Raw genomic sequence first — 18,906 nt, 5'->3', positions numbered from 1 at the left:
GTGGCCTCTCCCGTTGCGGAGCACAGGCTCCGGACGCGCAGGCTCAGCGGCCACGGCTCACGGGCCCAGCCGCTCCGCGGCATGTGGGATCCTCCCGGACCGGGGCGCGAACCCGGTTCCCCTGCATTGGCAGGCGGACGCGCAACCACTGCGCCACCAGGGAAGCCCCTAAATTACTTTTTAATTCTTTTTCTTCAAAGGGTGCATGGTTTTAGTTTAGTTTAGTTTAGTTTGTATTGAAGTATAGTTGGTTTACCATGTTGTATTAATTTCAGGTATACAACTAAGTGAATATATATATATATATATGCATATACATATATATATGTGTATATATATTCTTTTTCAGATTCTTTTCCCTTATTGGTTGTTACAAAATACTGAGTATAGTTCCCTGTGCTATAGTTTTTAATTCTTATTAATATCATTCTGTTCCCATGGAACAGTGTGATTTTGCATACTTTGAAGGAAAGGCAAATACTTTGAAGGAAAAGTATAGATATAATTTTGTTTGGCTGGACTTTAAACAACTTAAAGTAGGAGCCAGCATTTGAAAAGTGCTCTGTTTTCCATTTCAAACACTGTTTTATGGAGCCCTTTCCATTTATTTCTCTGCCATACACTTTATTGAATATTTAAATGAGATTTATTTAAACCACCACATTCCATGAAAGAGAAAAACACAAGTTTAGTAAATGCATTCAATTAAGTCTTGGGGCAAAAGCAACAGGAAACGCAGCCTTGAGCCTCCCGTGGTCGTTGTTAGTTGGTCCACAGCCACACAGATCTCGGCCAACGCTCTTTGTTTGCCATGTCAGAGGACATTAGCTGAGACGGGTCTGGAAGCCACTTCCCGGCTCCAGAGGGACACGATCACCAAGTAAGAAAGACTCATTTAGCGGAACACAAACTTTGCTACATAAGTGAGGATGGTACAAAGCATATTTCAAGCATCATTATCTCGGCCTGATTAGTAATGATGGAAATCGGTCCTCAATTTTTAACGGTCAGCGGGAAAGACCTTCAGCTTTCACTGAAGAGGGACAATCACCCCATATGTGTCTCTGTTCTTGGCACAGCAAGAAAACGGAGACAAGAGCCTTTGCAAAGGCTGCTTTCAAATTGCTTTGGCAGCCGTTGTCTTGTGGATGCTGCCGTCCAGGGACACAGATAAGGAAGGTCCAGCTCTTCTTGGGGGGGTGGGGGGACGTCTCCCTGGATGCCCGGGTGGCAGCACCACGCGGCACCTCTGGATACAGACGTGGCCAGCCCTCCCCAGTTCTGGATCCCCTGTGAGCTTGGACTGCTCCATCCTTAGCTCATGCGGTTGCCTCTCTGTGAAGCAGCAATAAGGACCTTACCTGCCTTATATCTGCTTGTGAGGTTTATCATAGGATGATCTGGGCAAAAAAGCCCCGAGTAGGTCCCCGCGTGGGAAGGCTGCATGAGGCACAGAGGGCACTGTGTGGCCCCCCGCTGTGGGCATTTCCCCCATCCAGTTAAAACCCTGGGGGGCCTGGGGAGGGGGCTGGGCTGGGGAGGCTGTCACCAGTGTCACTGCTGCCCTGAGGTTTGCTGTAGTGGTGGTGATCGCTGTGCAACACATATACACACACACACACACATACACACACACATACACACACACACATACACACACACACATACACACACACATACACACACATACACACACACACATACACACATACACATACACACACATACACACACACATACACACACACATACACACACATACACACACACATACACATACACACACACACATACACACACACATACACATACACACACACACACGCCATCTGCATCCCAGTAGGTCCAAGGTCAACAGTGGTCCAATGCCTTTGGAACTGCAAGAATTTGACTATGAGTTGTACCTTCTTCAGATATTTCCAGAAAAGAGTGAATTACGTAAATAACGAGATAAACGAATGCTCTCCCTTTCTCCTTGGCCTTCCCTAGAAATGGAAAAGTTGCTCCAGCCTCACACGAGGATGAAGACCTATTCATGACTGGCCAGTTCCAGAAAACCCTTGCAGAACTGGACGAAGAGCTGGAAGGTAAGCAGCACCTGCCCCTGCTTGGACCTCCCCCCATGTGGCCGGCGCTCTGAGGGTTATCTTCTCTCACTGAACTTTGTATCCCCACGTGGGGAAGATGTCTGCAGAGGGAACGCAGCTCCGTGTGAGGAAGGCCCGGACTGGGGGCTGAGCACACAGGAGAGCACAGCTCCCTGGAGAGGACCTTGCCTCTGGGCTGCTGAACAGTCCCGAGGAAACGTCTGAGCAGCTGCTTAAAATCTCCTCTGAGTAATACTGATTTTGCACCTTAAAAAGTCTTCCATGCACATGAAGAGAAAAAAAGTTGTCCAGTCCTCAAAGGAGTTAGGGAAACACTGGGTGCCACACAGGCAAACAGGGCTGTTTATTAAACCTCCAACCCTGTTACTTGCTGACATGTGGCCTGACTTTCAAAGGGAAGTGCAGAACACAGCGTGTTGACAGGGACCCCTCTTAGAGTGGGGCATCTCACAGCACTGCAATTCTGGGCACATATCGGAGAAGTAATAGTGTAAGGCCAAAGCAGATGCCAATCAGCTCAGTAAAAGCTGGAAATCTTTCAAACGAAGGCACAGAGTGAAAATCAACTAGAAAGTAGATATTGGCTGTGCCTTCAAAGAAAACAAAACAAGAAGAAGGAGACAGACTCCAGAGCTGACCCAGAGTTTTGTCTGACTAGCTTTTCAGTGTTCCGTCCTCAGATGGGGCTGACAGAGCTGAGAAACCTTAATCAGCCTTAGTGTGTCCTCTGGCTCTGCCCACAGGGCTCGCTGCATCCTTTAGGGCTAATTCTGACGGGCTCGAGGCTTATTCATCTGCCTCTTAATAAGCAAAGCAAGAGCAAGTTGTCCCATAGATTTTGTGGTGCTCCTGGTGAACAAGAGCAAAATGAAAGTAAAAAACCCCAAATCGGGCTTCCCTGGTGGCGCAGTGGTTGAGAATCCGCCTGCCGATGCAGGGGACGCAGGTTCGTGCCCCGGTCCGGGAGGATCCCACGTGCCGCGGAGCGGCTGGGCCCCTGAGCCGTGGCCGCTGAGCCTGCGCGTCCGGAGCCCGTGCTCCGCAACGGGAGAGGCCACAACAGTGGGAGGCCCGCGCACCGCGATGAAGAGTGGCCCCCCGCTTGCCGCAACTAGAGAAAGCCCTCGCGCAGAAATGAAGACCCAACACAGCCAAAAATAAATAAATTTTTTTAAAAAACACCCCAAATCCACCTTCCCACCCCACCCTGAGGTGGTGTATATTGAGGGCTTGGACTTAGAGATCAATTTGTAAATGAAGATACCGGCAACATGTTGTATGATACCTCAAGGCGTCACAGATTAGCAGACAGGTACTCTGCTGAGTCATGCAAGCTGAGACTGGTTCCAGGCATGTGCAGATGACAAAATGACACTTTAAATAACTTACACCAAAGGCACCCCAGAGAAGTCAAAGTCGGGGTGCAATTTCACTGAATAAGGGGCGTAGGAGTTGTCCGAGCGGTGCCCACCTGTGACCTGTGTTGTGCTTCTTTGCAGAAATCGAAGAAAGCTATGAAACCGACTCGAGCTTCCTCACCAACTGCGTACACAGCATGTCCGGTCGCTGCCTGCAAGGCACCGTCATCCCCGACGGCGATACCGAGGCAATCCCGGTGACATTCATAGGGGAGGTTCTCGATGATCCCGTGGACTCGGGGGCATTTACCAACAGAAACAACAACGCTGGCTCTTTCGACGCCGGGAGCGCGGCCAGCAAGAAGGCCCAGCTGCCGCCGTGCCAGGCCAAGCACAGCCCGCAGCACGGGCAGAGGAGGGCGGCGGGGCCGGGCTCACCCGCTCCTTCCCAGGACCCTGCGAGAGAAATCAGGGTGGCCTCGACCAACACCTGGAAGGATGTGAGTCCCAGTGAACTGGCGCCCAAGGCAACTCCTGCTTCAACGCTTCACACGCACGACCTGAACGCAAAGGAGGAAGGCAAGGCGGCCGGCTCTGCTCATGGCGGGAGGGCCCTGGCCACCAGGAGGGTGAGCGCGCAGCCAGGGAAGGAAAAGGAAGGAGACGATACAAATGACGTCTGGGCACCCCTGCCGCGGTATCGCGGCCAACACCCAGGGGGGAGTTACGGGCTTAAATATGGCCTCACAACGTATAAAATCGTCCCTCCAAAGTCAGAGATGAAGTGTTATGACCGGGGAGCATCCCTCTCCACGGGTGCCATCAAGATCGACGAGCTAGGCAACCTGGTGAGTCCCCACACGAATGCCGGCAGGACCATAGTCCCGACCTCACCCGCTCTGGAAGCAGAAGCCCCGCCCATTGGAAAAGTCAAAGAATTCTGGAGGTCCAACTCTATAGAAAAACACTCTAGCCGGCCCACAGAGGGGGCCAAGAGGACCTCTGCCCCCACCACGCCCACGAATCCGCAACCTCAAGAAAGCAGACTCAGAGCGGAGCCCACTTCCCCAGACCCCAAAGCGGCATCGCCCCGGCCCCAGTCCCCCCACCCAGAAGATGGGAGACCTCTGGAGGAGGGCAGAAGCTGGCCACTCCCAGCAGCTGCTTGTCCCCTGAAAGTGCCAGCAGCTAACACCGCAGAAGTCCCGTTTCTCAAACCTCAGAGAAGAACATCCAGCCAGTACGTGGCCTCTGCCATTGCCAAGCGGATAGGGACCCCGAAAGTCCACACTGACGTGGAGAGGAAGCCTGATGATGCCCAGAAGACATGTGAAGGCAGAGCGCCAGAGCCAACTGGACGACCTCCCACGATGAAGGATGGTACCACCCCCAGCCTGTCCCCCGAGACAGGCATGCGCCACACTGGGGACGAATGGGCAGCGGGAGCCGCCCCCGGAGGGCAAGTCAGCAGCCCTTCTGGGGAGCTGTCCGCTCAAGATGGCCCCGCTGGCACCCACAGAACTTCCCACGGACCGCTGATCACAGCTGCCCAGAGGGCTCAGGCTTCTGTGGGACAGAGCTGTGGGCTCAGCGGAAAGCAAAGCCTGGGGAAACACGGGAGCAGCTCGGCATCTGATCCCAGGTGCCAGCCGGCCGGCACGAGCCCCCCTCCCCCTCGCTCAGGAGGGGGCCAGACTCCAGGCAGTGCCCTGCTCAATGGCTCCAGCTGGGTCTCCGTCCACAAAGAGCCTCTCCACTCTCCGAGAGTGGCTGACGCAAGCAGCCACGCTGGACGGGAGCCCGCAGAATGGGAGGAAAAGCCGGGTTTCTCAAGCACGGATGTACCTGAGGCCGATGGTACCCTGCCAGCCAGTATCTTTGGGCCAAAGAAGAAATTCAGACCTGTGGTCCAGAGGCCAGCCCCGAAAGACACATCCCTGCACAGCACCCTGATGGAGGCCATCCACTCGGCGGGAGGCAAGGACAGGCTTCGCAAGGTGAGGTCATCGGCGGGCTCCTGCCTCAGGGATGGGCCCTTCCCCACACCCACCCAGACACAGACGTTCAGGTGGCATCGGAGGAAGGAGTGCCGGGCTAGGGATGCGGGGGAATGCACAGGTTTAATTTTACCTGGATTTCTGTCTCCTTGCCTACAGGGTTGTTTGACTAGAACCATTAAGGGGCCAGAACTGATGGGTTTGGGCTTGTCCACACTGCCTTTAAGGCTCTTGACTGCCTGGGGAAAGATGTCGCCAATACATAGCCCTTACCTGGTCGCAGGGGAGTGGAGAGCAGGGGTTGGGGCAGGGGCGATCATCCATAACTGGTCCTTGAGCCTGGAGGGGTAGATGGAGGGTCAGGCCGGGCCCCTGCTCCCGATTACCCTGCATTTTCAGCAGTGGTGGGCTGTCACTCTCCAGTAACCCTGGGGACAGTTTTACCACACCTGCCCCCGTATAGGCACTTATCATCTTGCAAATGTTACTTAATAGCTACACCGACACTGATGATTGGGAACCGTGTCCTCCCTTTTGCCATTGAGAAAACTGGGGGTCACCCCGCCAGCTAGTGGGGACCCAGGCCTCTCACCCAGGTCTGCAGGACTTAAAGGCCCATACCTGCTCAGGAGAGCTAGGGCCAGTAACAGGAGGGATACGACATTCAGGGGCAATCGTCCTGTGCTACCCCAAATATATACCCTTTGATTTTTGTATAGCGTACGGTCGATCCAGAATCTCAACCTGATGATTTTACCCTCCAACGGACAGAGACTGTGAAGCTGACCCTGTAGGTCTGAACTCCTAGCTATGGGTTTTCTCTTGCACTGCCTCGGAGTCAGCATATTCCCCCATCTCCTGAGTGACATGTGTTGACCTCGTTAATAAATATTCTAGACTCCAGAACCCGGCTCAGAGGGAGGTCCGAAGAAACCATGCTACACAGAGGCAGACAGCGAGCGCTCAGCCCTGCTGGCAGCCATCCGTGGGCACAGTGGCACCTGCAGCCTGAGGAAGGTAAGAGGGGCCTCCACGGCTGCCGCCCCCAGAGATCCCGGGGATGCCGCAAGAGCCAGGGCAACCCCCGATTTTGTAAGCGACGCTAAGTCAGCATTGGAGTAGCCAAGCCAACCGCAGGAGAGGCACTGAGGGGCACAGCCCCCGCGCAGAAACTCTCCCTCCCTCTCCCAAACGGGTAAGCCCTCCCTGCATATCTAGCTCTGCGCACTCCCCCGCATTCCGGGGACGCGGAGCCTGGCTTCAGGGCTTAGATCGCCCAGCGGTAGAGGCGGCAGCGTCTCAACTCAGGGATGGAGCTGCTGGTCTGGCACAGCTGCAGGACCACCTGGGCTGGAGCTCGGGGACAGAGAGGGTCATCCAGCTTCCAGAGCCAGAATCCGAGGAAGAGCGGAACGGACACCTTCCCTTCCGTGTTTGGAGGAGGGGTCAGCCCCATCGGTTGGTCGTTGGTGTGTGTGGCCTTGGGGTCTGTCCGGACACGCCACGATGAGGCAGGAGGGCCGGGGTCTCAGTAGCGCCAGACTGACAGCCCTCCTCCCAGCCATCAGTCACGGCCACCCCCCCCCAACCCCCAGGAAAGCCCAGGAATGGGGGGCAGACACGCCCCCTGGGCTGGCTGCACGGTCAGATACCCTGTGCCACCTCTTGGAAAGGACCTTTGGGACACTGTCAGTTAACCGTCTCGTTGCTAGGTGACGTCCTCCGCCTCTGAGGAGCTCCAGAGCCTCCGCGATGCCGTCCTGTCTGCACATGGGGCAGAACCCCCGGGGCTAGAAGAGCTTGGGATCCAGTCCCCACCCGCCCTGCCGCCGCCGCCGCCGCCCCCGCCCCCTCCAGTCACCCAGGCTCCCACCGTATCCCGGACGGCGTCCAGGTCCAGCTCGGGCCCCCTCAGCAACCCAGTGGACGCCAGGCAGGCCCTGATGGACGCCATCCGCTCAGGCACAGGGGCCGCGAGGTTGAGGAAGGTGAGGATGCGTGACTGCGCGTGCGCGCTCCCGTGGGCGAGAGCACGGCAGAAGAACGCCCCTGGGCAGACGCGCGCTCGGCGTGGTGGGAAGTCGCTGCCAAACTCGCTCCTGGGAGGCAGGGAGGGCTCCGGTGCACTCCTAACCCCCGAGCGCGTTTCCACCACCCAGAGGCAGCACCTCTGATCCAGGACGGCCCCCTGAGACGCATCCTGAAGGGCCTGCACCACACTCATGGCCTCCGGCCGGGGTCCAGGCGGCAGCGTAATTGGTTAATGAATTCATCTTTCTCTCTTCCCTTCTTTCTTTCGTAATTTTGTTTTCTTTCGCCAGCATACGTTTTGAAAATTATTGCATTTGACGTCCCTTGGGCAGAGCACACGTTTCTGGTTTTTCTAAAGCTTCTCCTCTATCTGTCTGGTCTTATGCTGGTCTGTACGTATATGCCCACCTCGTCCCTGAAAGCAGTGGAATTTGTGGCGTCCAAAGTAGGATTCCCAAATTGAAAGGGCCTTTGGGCCAGATGGATTTTGAGATCTCCTTTAACCCCAAAGTGATTCTGTGCATGGACTGACCCTCTCTCCCTGCCTGTTTCTAGTGGGTGGAGGAGTTAGGCTAATAATAGGGAGGTGGTGACAGGTATTATTTTCTGAGAGATCATGTCCAGAGCCTAAGCTTAAGTTCTCACATGTACCTGAAGAGGGAGGTCAGTACTAAGGTGATCGTCATTTTACACAGAAAGTGAATGAGGCTCAGAAAACCCGAGTAACTTGCCCTTGTTCACATAGGGCTGGACCCAGGCAGGGGTCAGTCTGGGCACAGAATGTCCACTCTGCACTGCTCTGAAAGAGAGCAGGTGGCCCACGAGGCCGGTGGGCCACTTCCACCGGGGGCGGCAGGCTTTGCTGAAAAGGTTTCCCGCCCAGGAGCCTAGGGCCTGAAGGTAGCCCTCGCTGAAGCCGGGGCGCCCGACGGTGCCACCCTGGGCAGGAGCGGTCTGAACGCCACTGATTGGGAGCGTTCCTGGGGCCACGGCCACGGCTCCCGGGTCAGCCCCAGAGCGCGGCCGTGTGATGGAGAGGCATCCGTGCTGTGTGCTGTGGCCCCGACAGGGACCCAAGACACCACGTAGGGAGGGTGCTGAGGGCAATTCGCCCCTGAAAGCACAGCCCAGCCTCAGGACGCTGGAAAAAGAAAATGTGCTTAACCACAGGGCACTGGATGGCAGCCAGCTTCACACTCTCTCCTCTGGATGGGTGGGGGGTGGGGGGGAGGGCAGTTAAAAATTATTGAGGGCTTTTGGGTTTTCTTTACTTTTTTTTTCATTTCTATAGAATTTATATTTTTTATGAACTTAGAACTTTTATTACATAGAATGAGGGAAAGGTGAAGAAATCGGGGTGAATGGCTAAATTAGTGTCCTAATAAATGGACCATGTGGATTCTGATGAAGACAGCTCTGGAATTCAACCCTGAGACAACCTCTTTCCTCCAAGCACATTGCAATGTCAATTGAAAGTAAGTGCCTGTCCGCCCGTCAGAATGTCCGTCATCAAAAAGTCTGCAGATAATAAAAGCTGGAGAAGGTGTGAAGAAAAGGGAAGCCTCCTACCCTGTTGGCGGGAATGTAGATTGGTGCAGCCACCGTGGGGAACAGTACGGAGGTTCCTTAAAAAACTAAAAATAGAGCTACCATGTAATCCTGCAATCGCTCTCCTGGGCATATATCTGGAGAGAACTCCAATTTGAGAAGATACATGCACCCCAGTGTTCATTGCAGCGTTATTTACAATAGCCAAGACATGGAAACAACCTAAATGTCCGTTGACAGATGAATGGATAAAGAAGATGTGGGACATCTATACATTGGAATATTACTCAGCCATAAAAATAACAAAATAATGCCATTTGCAGCAACATGGATGGACCTAGAGATGGTCATACTAAGTGAAGTGAGTCAGACAGAGAAAGACAAATACCATATGATATCATCTATATGTGGAATCTGAAAAAATGATACAAATGAAATTATTTATGAAACAGAAACAGACTCTTGACATAGAAAACAAGCTTATGGTACCAAAGGGGAAATGGGGGGGGGGGGATAAATTAGGAATTTGTGATTAACAGATACACACTACTATATATAAAATAGATAATCAACAAGGACCTACTGTAGAGCCCAGGGAACTCTACTCAGTATCTTGTAATAACCTATAGTGGAAATGAATCTGAAAAAGAATACCTGTATAGTATAGATATACATACATCCATATATAACTGAATCACTTGGCTGTACTCCTGAAACTAACACAATATTGTAAATCAACTATAGTTCAGTTAAAAAAAAAAAAAAGATAAAGAAAGGAAGTTCCGGTCGTTCTCAGAGAATCCAAAGCAACACAGCTGGTTCTCAACCTTGATGGTCTGGCTGGTCTGAGGGAACGATTTCGAGTCTCTAAAACACTGTTTCAAAGTGAGATCCACAGGACATCTACATCCTGAGTCAGATTTTTCAGGGGTTTGAGCCTACTCATCTGCAATTTTCTAGTATTTATCAAGTCACTTTACATTGAGGTTTGAGATAATTATCCATGTCATTTGAGCTTTTGATACAGTTTGAGTAATGCTGACTGTAATTCTACGAAGGCTGTACTCATTTCTCATATACATCATCTCATTGGCTGGTTTTGGATCATTTCAAAGAGCTGTTACTCTCTCCACCTCGCAGGAGTCATGTGGCGCAGGGGCCCAGAGAGAAAAGCCTGCCGGGGCTTGCGCAGCGGGGAAGAGGCCACCACTGCAACTTTGAACCTCAGGCTTTCTCTCTCTTAGAACGTGTGCCCATGCCTTCCAGAAAATAATTTTAAAAAACAAGTTTGGGAACTGTCCCGAAGAGCAGAGGAAGCTGTTTGTGCGACGAGAAAGAAAGTGGCGAGAAACACAAGGACAGTGGTAGGAAGGGCCGGGGCCAGGCGGGGCCTGCTGGCCAGTGGGTGGGGACACAGACGGGTGTGTGTGTGTGTGTGTGTGTGTGTGTATCCACACAGCGGGCAGCGCGGCCCTGGCAGTGCCCGCAGGAAAGGTCCAGGGGGCCTGAGGCCAGGCCGTTGCTCATCCTGATCTCAGCTTTGTGGCAGCAGCTTCACGTGGCAGTCAGAAGCCCACGTTTGGACTGTTTCTTGGATTAATCTAAGTGTTGGGACCTGCGTTACCCATCCTGGGAAGGGTGAGACAGTGAGTCTGGCGCATCTGAGGTTTTGATGCCCTTGGGCTGCAAGCCGGGCCTGAGTGAGCACGAAGAGGGTGACCTGGGAGACCCTGTCCCTTTGTCTACCCAATGCACCACTTCTTACCTGGAGGCCTGAGGACTGAGTGACAGGACTGTGTCACTGCTCTACGCAGCGACCCAGACCCCCTCTCCTCTCCCCCTGCTTAAACTCTGCATCTCAGGGCCACGTAAAACCTGCTGAAGGACACGTGACTTCGGAGGCCAGGACCTGGACAGTCCATCCACCCAGAAGCCTCAGCTCAGCCTCCATCAGGGGCACCCAGGTGCGGCCAGGCCAGCCTCACCTGGAACCAATGGTTGTCCTCCTGGAGGTGTGCACCTGACCTCGTTTTCGACTGCCTTGCCCTCCCTATTGGTGTGGAACAGCAGGCCTGTGGCACCAGGGGCCACACGTGCGATCCAGGTGACCGGGGCCAACTGTGCCTTCTCTGAGGAGTCTGGTCAGGCGGCGCTTGTCTGCGGGGCGCTGGCCACGGAGGTCTCTGTGGCTTGGCAGCAGATGCAGTTTGGGGTGTGTTATGGCATTTACACGTCGAGTCATTTGAGCTTTGCCTCTTTAGCTTTCTTTCACCTTTTGGGCTTTTAAAGTTGCATAACCTCAAGGAAAGTGAGCCAAGTTTGGGACTCCTGGATCCAAGCAGTGTGGGCTGCACTGTCTGTGGATTCTCAATACGAGCAGAGGCTCCTTCGTCCTTGGTGTTCAGTCACGCTCCGGGATGCGTGTAGCCAGGGTAGCATCCTGGACTGAGGGGTGTTCCCGGCTCTCCCGGCTGGTGTGAGGGGCTGCGGTGCGTGAGTCCTCCAGGCGTCCTCCTCCAGGAGAAGTAGGGCGTCCGGCTGTCCCGGGAGGGCTGGCAGAGGTGAGGGACCCTCACTGCTAAAGCGGGCACAGTTACTCACCCTTCCCTGAACACACGTTTTGCGTCGGTGACAATGCTGCTTATGATAAAAGACAAAAGGGTCGATGTGAGGTAGGAGGAATCATCACCTTAAAAGTGAGTTGGCCGTTTGTCAAGGAGATGGGCAGTCTGTTTGCCTCCCTGCACAGTGTGAACTGAATGCCCCGCCTCTGTGTCTGCGGTTGCCAGAGACGTTGCCCGCCCTGTGCCTTCCCTGCAGCCCCAGATAACAGCATCCTCGGCTCTGCCCTGCCTGCCGCTCCTTCTGCAGTGGACACTGCCCTCCCTTGCTGGGGGCAGGGCTCAAATGGACCCCAGAATCCGCTTCTGCCTTCCACTCCACCCTGCATTCTTACTCATGGTGGAACTGTGTGCGTCGGACAGCCTTTGTCGGTCTGTTTTAAATGCATTGTTTCAGAGGGCCTGCAAGGGACACCAAGTGCCCTTTCAACCCGTGTTTATATTTAACACGTTCACACGTCCAGCCATTCATTTCGCAAGCATTTCCTGAGAACCCACCAGGGTCCAGGGACTGTAGTAGCTGCTGGAGATGGAGAGATGAATGAAGCATTGTCTGTGCCCCCCGGGGGACTCTCGGCCAGGAGAGAAAGAAGGGGTTGGGGGTTTGTCCTTGGCCTTAGGGACATCTCACAAAGCCCCAAGACCTTTTCCTCGTGTGTCCTAGCTTTCCTCCGAGGAGGGCGGGGGGCGAGCACCTCCTCTGTCCAGACCCTCCTGGACTGAAAGTCTGCAGCTTCCAATTCCGCAGATGGGAAAGCGGGGCACAGACGTCCTGAGGGCCTCGTCCCGGCCTTAACCAGGTCAGTGCTGCCGCCCAGCCAGACTCCGCGTCGGCCCGGCACGGGCGGACGCCTCTGGGAAGTGCCTCATTAAGCCCCGTGGTGGGCACGCCGCGGCTGGGCCCTCCCAGGTGTGCGTTTTCCCACCACAGGAAGTAACTGATTCAGATCACACGTGTGTCCTGGCGCGTGGCCTTGGCAGGAGGCCCTGTGAGAAGTGATTGGACGTGTGGCACCGTCACCGTCAAAGCCCAGGGAGCCCCTGAGCCAGAAAAGTGGCAGCAGCAGGGAGTGTCTGTTCCCCTACGCCTGAGCGTCTGCCCCTGTGGGCCAGGGAAACCCGAGTTTCTGGGGCTCAGCTCACGAGAGCTGCCAGCGACGGCAGCGCTAGGCCACGCTGGGCTCCGCGATGCGCAGTGTGGACCTCTGATGTGTTTCAGTGACGCTGGCAGAGTCCAGGGGCGCAGACAGGCCGGTTCTGTCCTTGCTGCCCTGTGACCATCCTGCCTATACAGACCTTCCGCGTGACCTGTTTTTCCTGCAGGTGGAACCCAGGGATGCCCGTCACCGCTGCAGTGACCCCTCAGGGCCCCCGTGGGTGCGGCTCCCGACACCCGGAAGGAAAACGTTTCACCTGCTAGTTTGACCAGCTAGTTCCCAGTCGTCCTGCATGTTCCTGGATTAACCTCAAGCCCCCAGAAAGTCTGCCGCAGCCCCCAGGCTGGGGGAGGTTCCCCATCAGAGCATCACCTCATTTCCCCCCGTAACCACGTCGCAGCCTAATGTCAGTAGTGCTCCGTGTAGCTGCTGCCACACCGTGGGCTCCAGCAGGTCCCCGCACCTTGCGCAGCCCCAGACACGCAGTGGGTGCTCAGCAACTACCCTCTGGGGGAAGGGAGAGAGGGCGCCCGTTCTTTGCCACCGCGTTGCCCGGCTCTCCAGACCAGTGGCCAGTGCAACTTGGCGCCCCCGAGCTGCTTAGAACGCGTGTCTTTCCTGATCGTGACAAACCTGCCAAGAATCCGCTTCACGCTGGAAGAAACCACCCTCTTGTCCTCTGGAGAATAGGTTCCGGACATCTCCAGTCTTCTGACAACGGTCCCACTCCCGTTCTGCAAAGCTGGCTGACGGCTGCCTGGCTGGGTCCCCTGGGAGACCCTTAGCACCCCAGGAACTCATCTGTCTGGGTGGAAAGAAGGCACCTGAAGGGACCTGCTTCCTGACAACTTCTTTCCTCCCCCTGGACACCAGCCCTCTGTCACCACTGTTCATTTTACCTTTTCCCGTATGAACATCATTTTCCTTGGCAGGTGAGGAAGCAGAATTAAGCGTGGATATTTTTTCAGCTTTCTGACTTGGCCTCAAACTGCAAGCTTTGTCCCTTCTTTGATGTGCTTCTTGTCCAACCAAAATAAGAGAGAATCTTTCAGGAAGCTTGAAACCTTTGGGATGCCGGGAACCCTTCCAGTGTTTTCCTTCCGAGCTGCGCCTGGCAGCACGCCCTCCCCCCCCCCCGGGGGTTGCCCTCTGTCCTCCTTGGCCACCTGAATTTGGTCACACCCATCCCGGGGCAGGTCCACCGGTCATGTGAGTGGGCGCTGGGCAGTAGAACGCTCCCCTGCCCCAACCTGAGTAGCGATCACTTACCAGCGTGGCTTTACGCTTGGGGGACACTAATGGCCATCAGTGTGGTTTATGCTACCTTGTGGCCAATTCCATCACCAAGCTGTCTTTGTTGAATTGTCCAAGTCAGAGCTGTTTAAGGCTGTCCTCCTTCAGTTTCCCTCTTGACACCAAAGTTGAGGAGGTCTCCTTTTCCTTCCTAGGTATTTTCGTAGTTTACTGAGAACTTTTACAGTCTGCGTGCAGCCATCATGTTGCTGACAGTGGTGATGAGAGCACCTTCTAGGTCTCAACCAGCCAGGGATTCAAATACCCACCCCAGCCCGGGTCTTCTGCACCAGCGACACGCAGCTTGCCAGGCTGCTGTGAAGCAGGCTCGCTGCCAGGAGAGCAGGCGACGTCCAGCCCCTGCTTCCTCCACTCGCCTGCCCTGTAGCTCCCCTCGCTGGGTCACAGTCCCACCTACCACCCCTCTGTGTCCCGGGAAGTTTACCTTAGCACCTTGGAACCGCCTTCCGAAAGTGGCTCCTCCCAGTCGGGCCAGGCTCTAGGGGACCGAGGCGTGCAGGATGTCTCCTGCCTCACCCCCAAACCTCCGTTCAGTTGTCATCTCATCCTGGCCGCCAGGACGCTGGTGCTGGGAGGAGATGAAGTGATGGTGGTGCTGGTGACAACGCGATGAGGCCTACCTCGAGCCTCACCGGGAGGGTCTGTAGTGCAAACCCCATCATCCCCATTTACCGGGGAAGGAGGGGGCACCCCCTCCCTGAGACTCGCCCAGCCCAGATGCAAAGTCAGCATATCCATACAATGAATTACTACCCAGCGATAAAGGGAATGTACACGCAACAGCATCGATGAATCGCAAAATAATTACGCTGAGTGAAAGAAGCCAGGCCAAAGATAAATAAATATATGTCAAAACATGTCAAGTTTTACACTTTAAATGCGTGCAGTTTATCGTATATCGAGTAATGTGTTAAAGCAATAACAGTAAAGGTACATTTTCAAACTTCCTCCTCCGCCTCCCATGGACCCGACCCCACCACTGCCTAGCTCTTTGCTTCCCTTCACTGTAGCTTCCAGATGTCCTGCCCACTCACACTGTTGCGTTTCCCCAGCATCCACTGCCCGCCGGCCCCCTCCTGGCCCCTCTCAGAACCACCCTCGTCAAGGTCACAACGCTGCTCGTGCCCTTGGATGCAAGAAGAGCGCCCTTTATTCTCCTGACCCTTTTCAAAGGTCAGGAAGTGGGACACACGTACTGTTAACAGGACGCTGGCTGCCTTTTCCAGTAACAGGCTCAATCTGTTCTTCTCTGCCCGACACACACACTCCTTTCCCTGTTTCTTGGCCATTCTGTAGCAAACTGATGGTGCTTTTCCAAACTGACAATTAAAATCTTTGTTTTGAAGTTAGAGGTGTGTCACTTCTAAAGGTGTCTAGAGTTTGAAGAAAAACCCGCTGAAAACGTAACTAACATAATGCTTAAACGTAGGCTCATCTGTGTTTCCCACCCTCGGGGCCCCCTGGTTCCCGTTGCACTGTTTGCTGTCCTCACGTGCGTCCTCGTGGACGCACTCTCCCCGCGGCTCGGCAAGCGCGCTGCACGTTTCCCCTGCCCCGCTGGCCACGTTCTGAGCCTCCTCTGCCCACGGCTGCACGCGGCCCTGGAGAGTGTCCCCAGACCTCTTGTCTTCCAAATCTCCTCACTCTCCCAGGCAGACCCTTCACCGTCCGGACCGCTGGCCCCCAACCGCACCTCCACCGGAAGCTGCCCTGTGCGTGGGACACGAATCATCAGTGCCCTCCTTGACGTCCACCGCGTGTGTCCCAGGGGCTCCATCCAGATCAGCAGGTCCGGTCTCCTCCCTCCACGGCCCCAAACTGCACGTCTCGTCCCGTTTCATTTCTCAGCTGGTGGGGGCGCCCCTGCAGCCAAGGAGACACTGACGGGCCGGTGTGCTCCTAAGAAACGAGCGGGTGGAGCCCTGCAGTCGTGGTCGCGGCCTGGGGTCACGTTCTCTCCTCAGATGAGCCCGCTGGGTATTGCTGCTTACTACCCTCTGGTCCAGGCCCAGACGGCGCTCTACACCCCGGTTCCCCCACCTTTATGTTGGAGGCAGTACGCACAGTGATAACAGTGGCAATAACGCGTCGGTGATTGAGCTGAGCTGAAGTTTTCATGCGATGAGACTCCTGGAGGGCTTGAAATGGTGCCCGACACACCGTAAGCGCACAGGAAGTATCCCAGGTGCTGTGCGGTGTGGGCGTCCTGAGAAATCCGCCTGGGTCCTTGGATGTTGGCTCTGATAACGCACTGAAAAGTGGGACTAGATGCCCAGCTCCCAGCGTTGTTCCGTTTAGGATGTGCTGAACTCGGTGGAACCACCGTGAGAAATCCAGTGCTCCGTTCACATGGTTTCCCGTGAATCTGTCGCTTTTCTTAAAAACGCTGTTCACCTTGGCCTTCGGAGGCGCGGAGCTGTTTCCTTCAAGATTCCGCAGTCACGTTTCCCGCAGCTGGGCCTCCCAGGGGCGTGCAGGCCTGGACCCAGAGAGGCAGGGTGAGCTCACGCGTCGAGTGGGCCGGGAACGGGCGGGTTTGCAGTCGCCGCTTGCAGCCACCCCCGCTCACCGGCACCCAGCCAGTCCTGCTCCCGGGGACGGGATGGGGATTGGTGCCGTGGTTCCGGCCCCAGAGTCCCCACACCAGCCGTGAGAGACACGGCTGCTGGGAGACCACAGCGGGCCAGGTAACCCACAACGCGAGGGGGCGACTGGATCTGCCCACCCAGGTCTGGAAGCAGGAATGACTTCTGCCAAGAGATGGTCGGAACGCTTCTTGAAGGAGGAGTCCTCGTCTTGCAGCAGGAAAGGGGGCATCCGCGAAGGAGAAACCCCACGTGCAGAGGCCGACCCAGAAGAGGGACCCCTGACAGACTCGGAGACTGGGAGGGAGCCGAGAGGGGGCCGGGGCTGGGGCCGGCTGACGGCTCTGGGAGAAGCACAGAGACCTGCAGACACGTCTTAGACCCTCCATCAGTTCCCCATGTTCTTTCCTGAAGGCAGTAGCCGGTCCCTGGAGGCATTCAGGCGTGTTGTTTGTGTTTCCGAGAGCCTTCTCCTTGGGGCTAGAAGTTTGATGGGTACGGTGTAAACGCTCGTTGTGCTGGGAAAGGAATGTTGCAAAGGAGGGATTGGCGCCCAGGCCCTCGGCACCCGGCTACCCGCGCCCTGGGCTCGGCCGCACGCCCTGAGTAACCGTGGTTCTCTCTTCGCTGCAGGTGCCCTTGCTCGTGTGAATCCGCACCAAGATGCGACGGTGGCAGAAACCCCCCTGCAGGCTGCTCACCACTCGCGAGCATCGCCCGGCAGGGGACGTGGGGATCTGGCGGCTTCCTGGTCTCCAGGCCAAAACCCGCCTCGTTGACTCTCAGTCTGTATCACGGTTCAAAGGGACGGGGATGCCACTCTGCCACGCGGCTTGTGCCAAGCAAATGTATTTGCCTCTGAATATTTACAGTTGCCAATAAACTGTTCTTGTTGGCAGGTTAATGGGACTGTAAACGCTGGAGCCCAACACGCTTAATTACATTGATAGACAAAGTGGAGAGAATCATATGCCTTGGACCGATTTGGGACCTTGGAGACTTACCACATGCAGATGGCGAAAACCATCTAGTTGTTGAAAATCTTTCTGAATTCTAGGGAAAGTATACAAATCAATGGAAACGGTCTGAATGTCATACGCTACTTGATGTAAGAAAAAAGAGTTGGGAGGCTTTTTCAAAGGTGACTTCACTGAGCAGTGAAAGTAGTGGATCCTTATTCCTCAAACACTTGGGGTGAAAGAGCCCCATGGAGGGTGGCAGACCACCGTCTGACCCACTAAAGCTCTTAAAAATCAACCATGATCACCCAGAATAACAATCAAACGTGATGTATGAACATGGCAGGTCTGAGTTCTCCTGAGGCGTTGGCTGAGGTCAGAAGGACGGTGGCGTGGATGGCGGTGCCCACCTGGACGGCTGTCCCCCAGCGGGCTGTGATGTAGCGCGGCCCTCCCCAGCTGAGGGCTGAGCACGGAGCCCGGGGGCTGCCCTGGGAGCCTTAGAAGTCCTCTGCGGGGCAGAAGCGTGGATGCTGGGTGTCTGCATGTTGTCGGATCAGATCAAAATTGTGCCGATGTTTCACGGTGTGGGTTCGGTCTCCATGCTTTTGCCCAGCAGGTGAGCGGCTGCTGTGGATCACGTGGCAGCCTTTTCAGAGCACACAGCACCCGGTCCCTGGTATTTAACTTAGAGGTCAACTGCGGCTGTAGAAAAAGCTCTTTAAGAGATTACTAGAAATCAAGAGGAGTTCCTGAAATAAAATTTCTGTCTTAATGAAGCAACAAATATGGCGGGATCCTTCGAACGTTTCACGATTTCAGAGCCGGGCGTCACGTAGGACGGAAACTGCTCTGTGTTGTCTGCTGAATGCCACTCACCTTCCCCAGGGCGGCCAGGGCATCCAGCCAATCGCTCTCACACCGCACTGTCTCTACTGTTGGTCTTTTAGTGCCACAAATAAAAGAAAATGAAAGTGTAGCCTTCGTGTGGATTTCATGACTTCATACCGCCGTTTGTTTGGATACCCTATGCCCAAGATAGAAAGGAGACATTCGTTTATTCAGTCGGTACGTAGGACTGCTTGCTACCCTGTCCTGGGCACCTGTTAACAGCAGATACCAAAACAGACAGGAATCCCCACCTTCGTGGCATTTAAATCATAGTGGAGGGCTTCCCCGGTGGCGCAGTGGTTGAGAGTCCGCCTGCCGATGCAGGGGACGCGGGTTC

The 18,906-nt window shown here is 55.1% G+C and overlaps 1 protein-coding gene across 8 annotated transcripts in view; it reads left to right on the top strand.

Annotated features, from left to right (window-relative positions):
* COBL (cordon-bleu WH2 repeat protein) overlaps positions 1-18,906 on the top strand; it is a 79,306-nt gene that overhangs the window by 14,608 nt on the left and 45,792 nt on the right. For 3 of the 8 annotated variants that reach the window (XM_028490280.2, XM_028490279.2, XM_028490277.2), the window contains exons 3-6: positions 1,990-2,087; positions 3,608-5,463; positions 6,361-6,480; positions 7,176-7,451. In XM_028490280.2, the coding sequence (XP_028346081.1) occupies positions 1,990-2,087; positions 3,608-5,463; positions 6,361-6,480; positions 7,176-7,451 (2,350 nt within the window). Of the gene's footprint in view, positions 1-1,989; positions 2,088-3,607; positions 5,464-6,360; positions 6,481-7,175; positions 7,823-12,986; positions 18,813-18,906 lie in introns of those variants that run through there. The other 5 variants (XM_055085133.1, XM_055085134.1, XR_003680012.2 and 2 more) reach the window with 4 other exon arrangements.

The sequence above is a fragment of the Physeter macrocephalus genome, chromosome 5, assembly GCF_002837175.3.
Source record: "Physeter macrocephalus isolate SW-GA chromosome 5, ASM283717v5, whole genome shotgun sequence".
Lineage (NCBI taxonomy): Eukaryota > Metazoa > Chordata > Mammalia > Artiodactyla > Physeteridae > Physeter > Physeter macrocephalus.
This window is presented reverse-complemented; position numbering and strand designations above follow the sequence as displayed.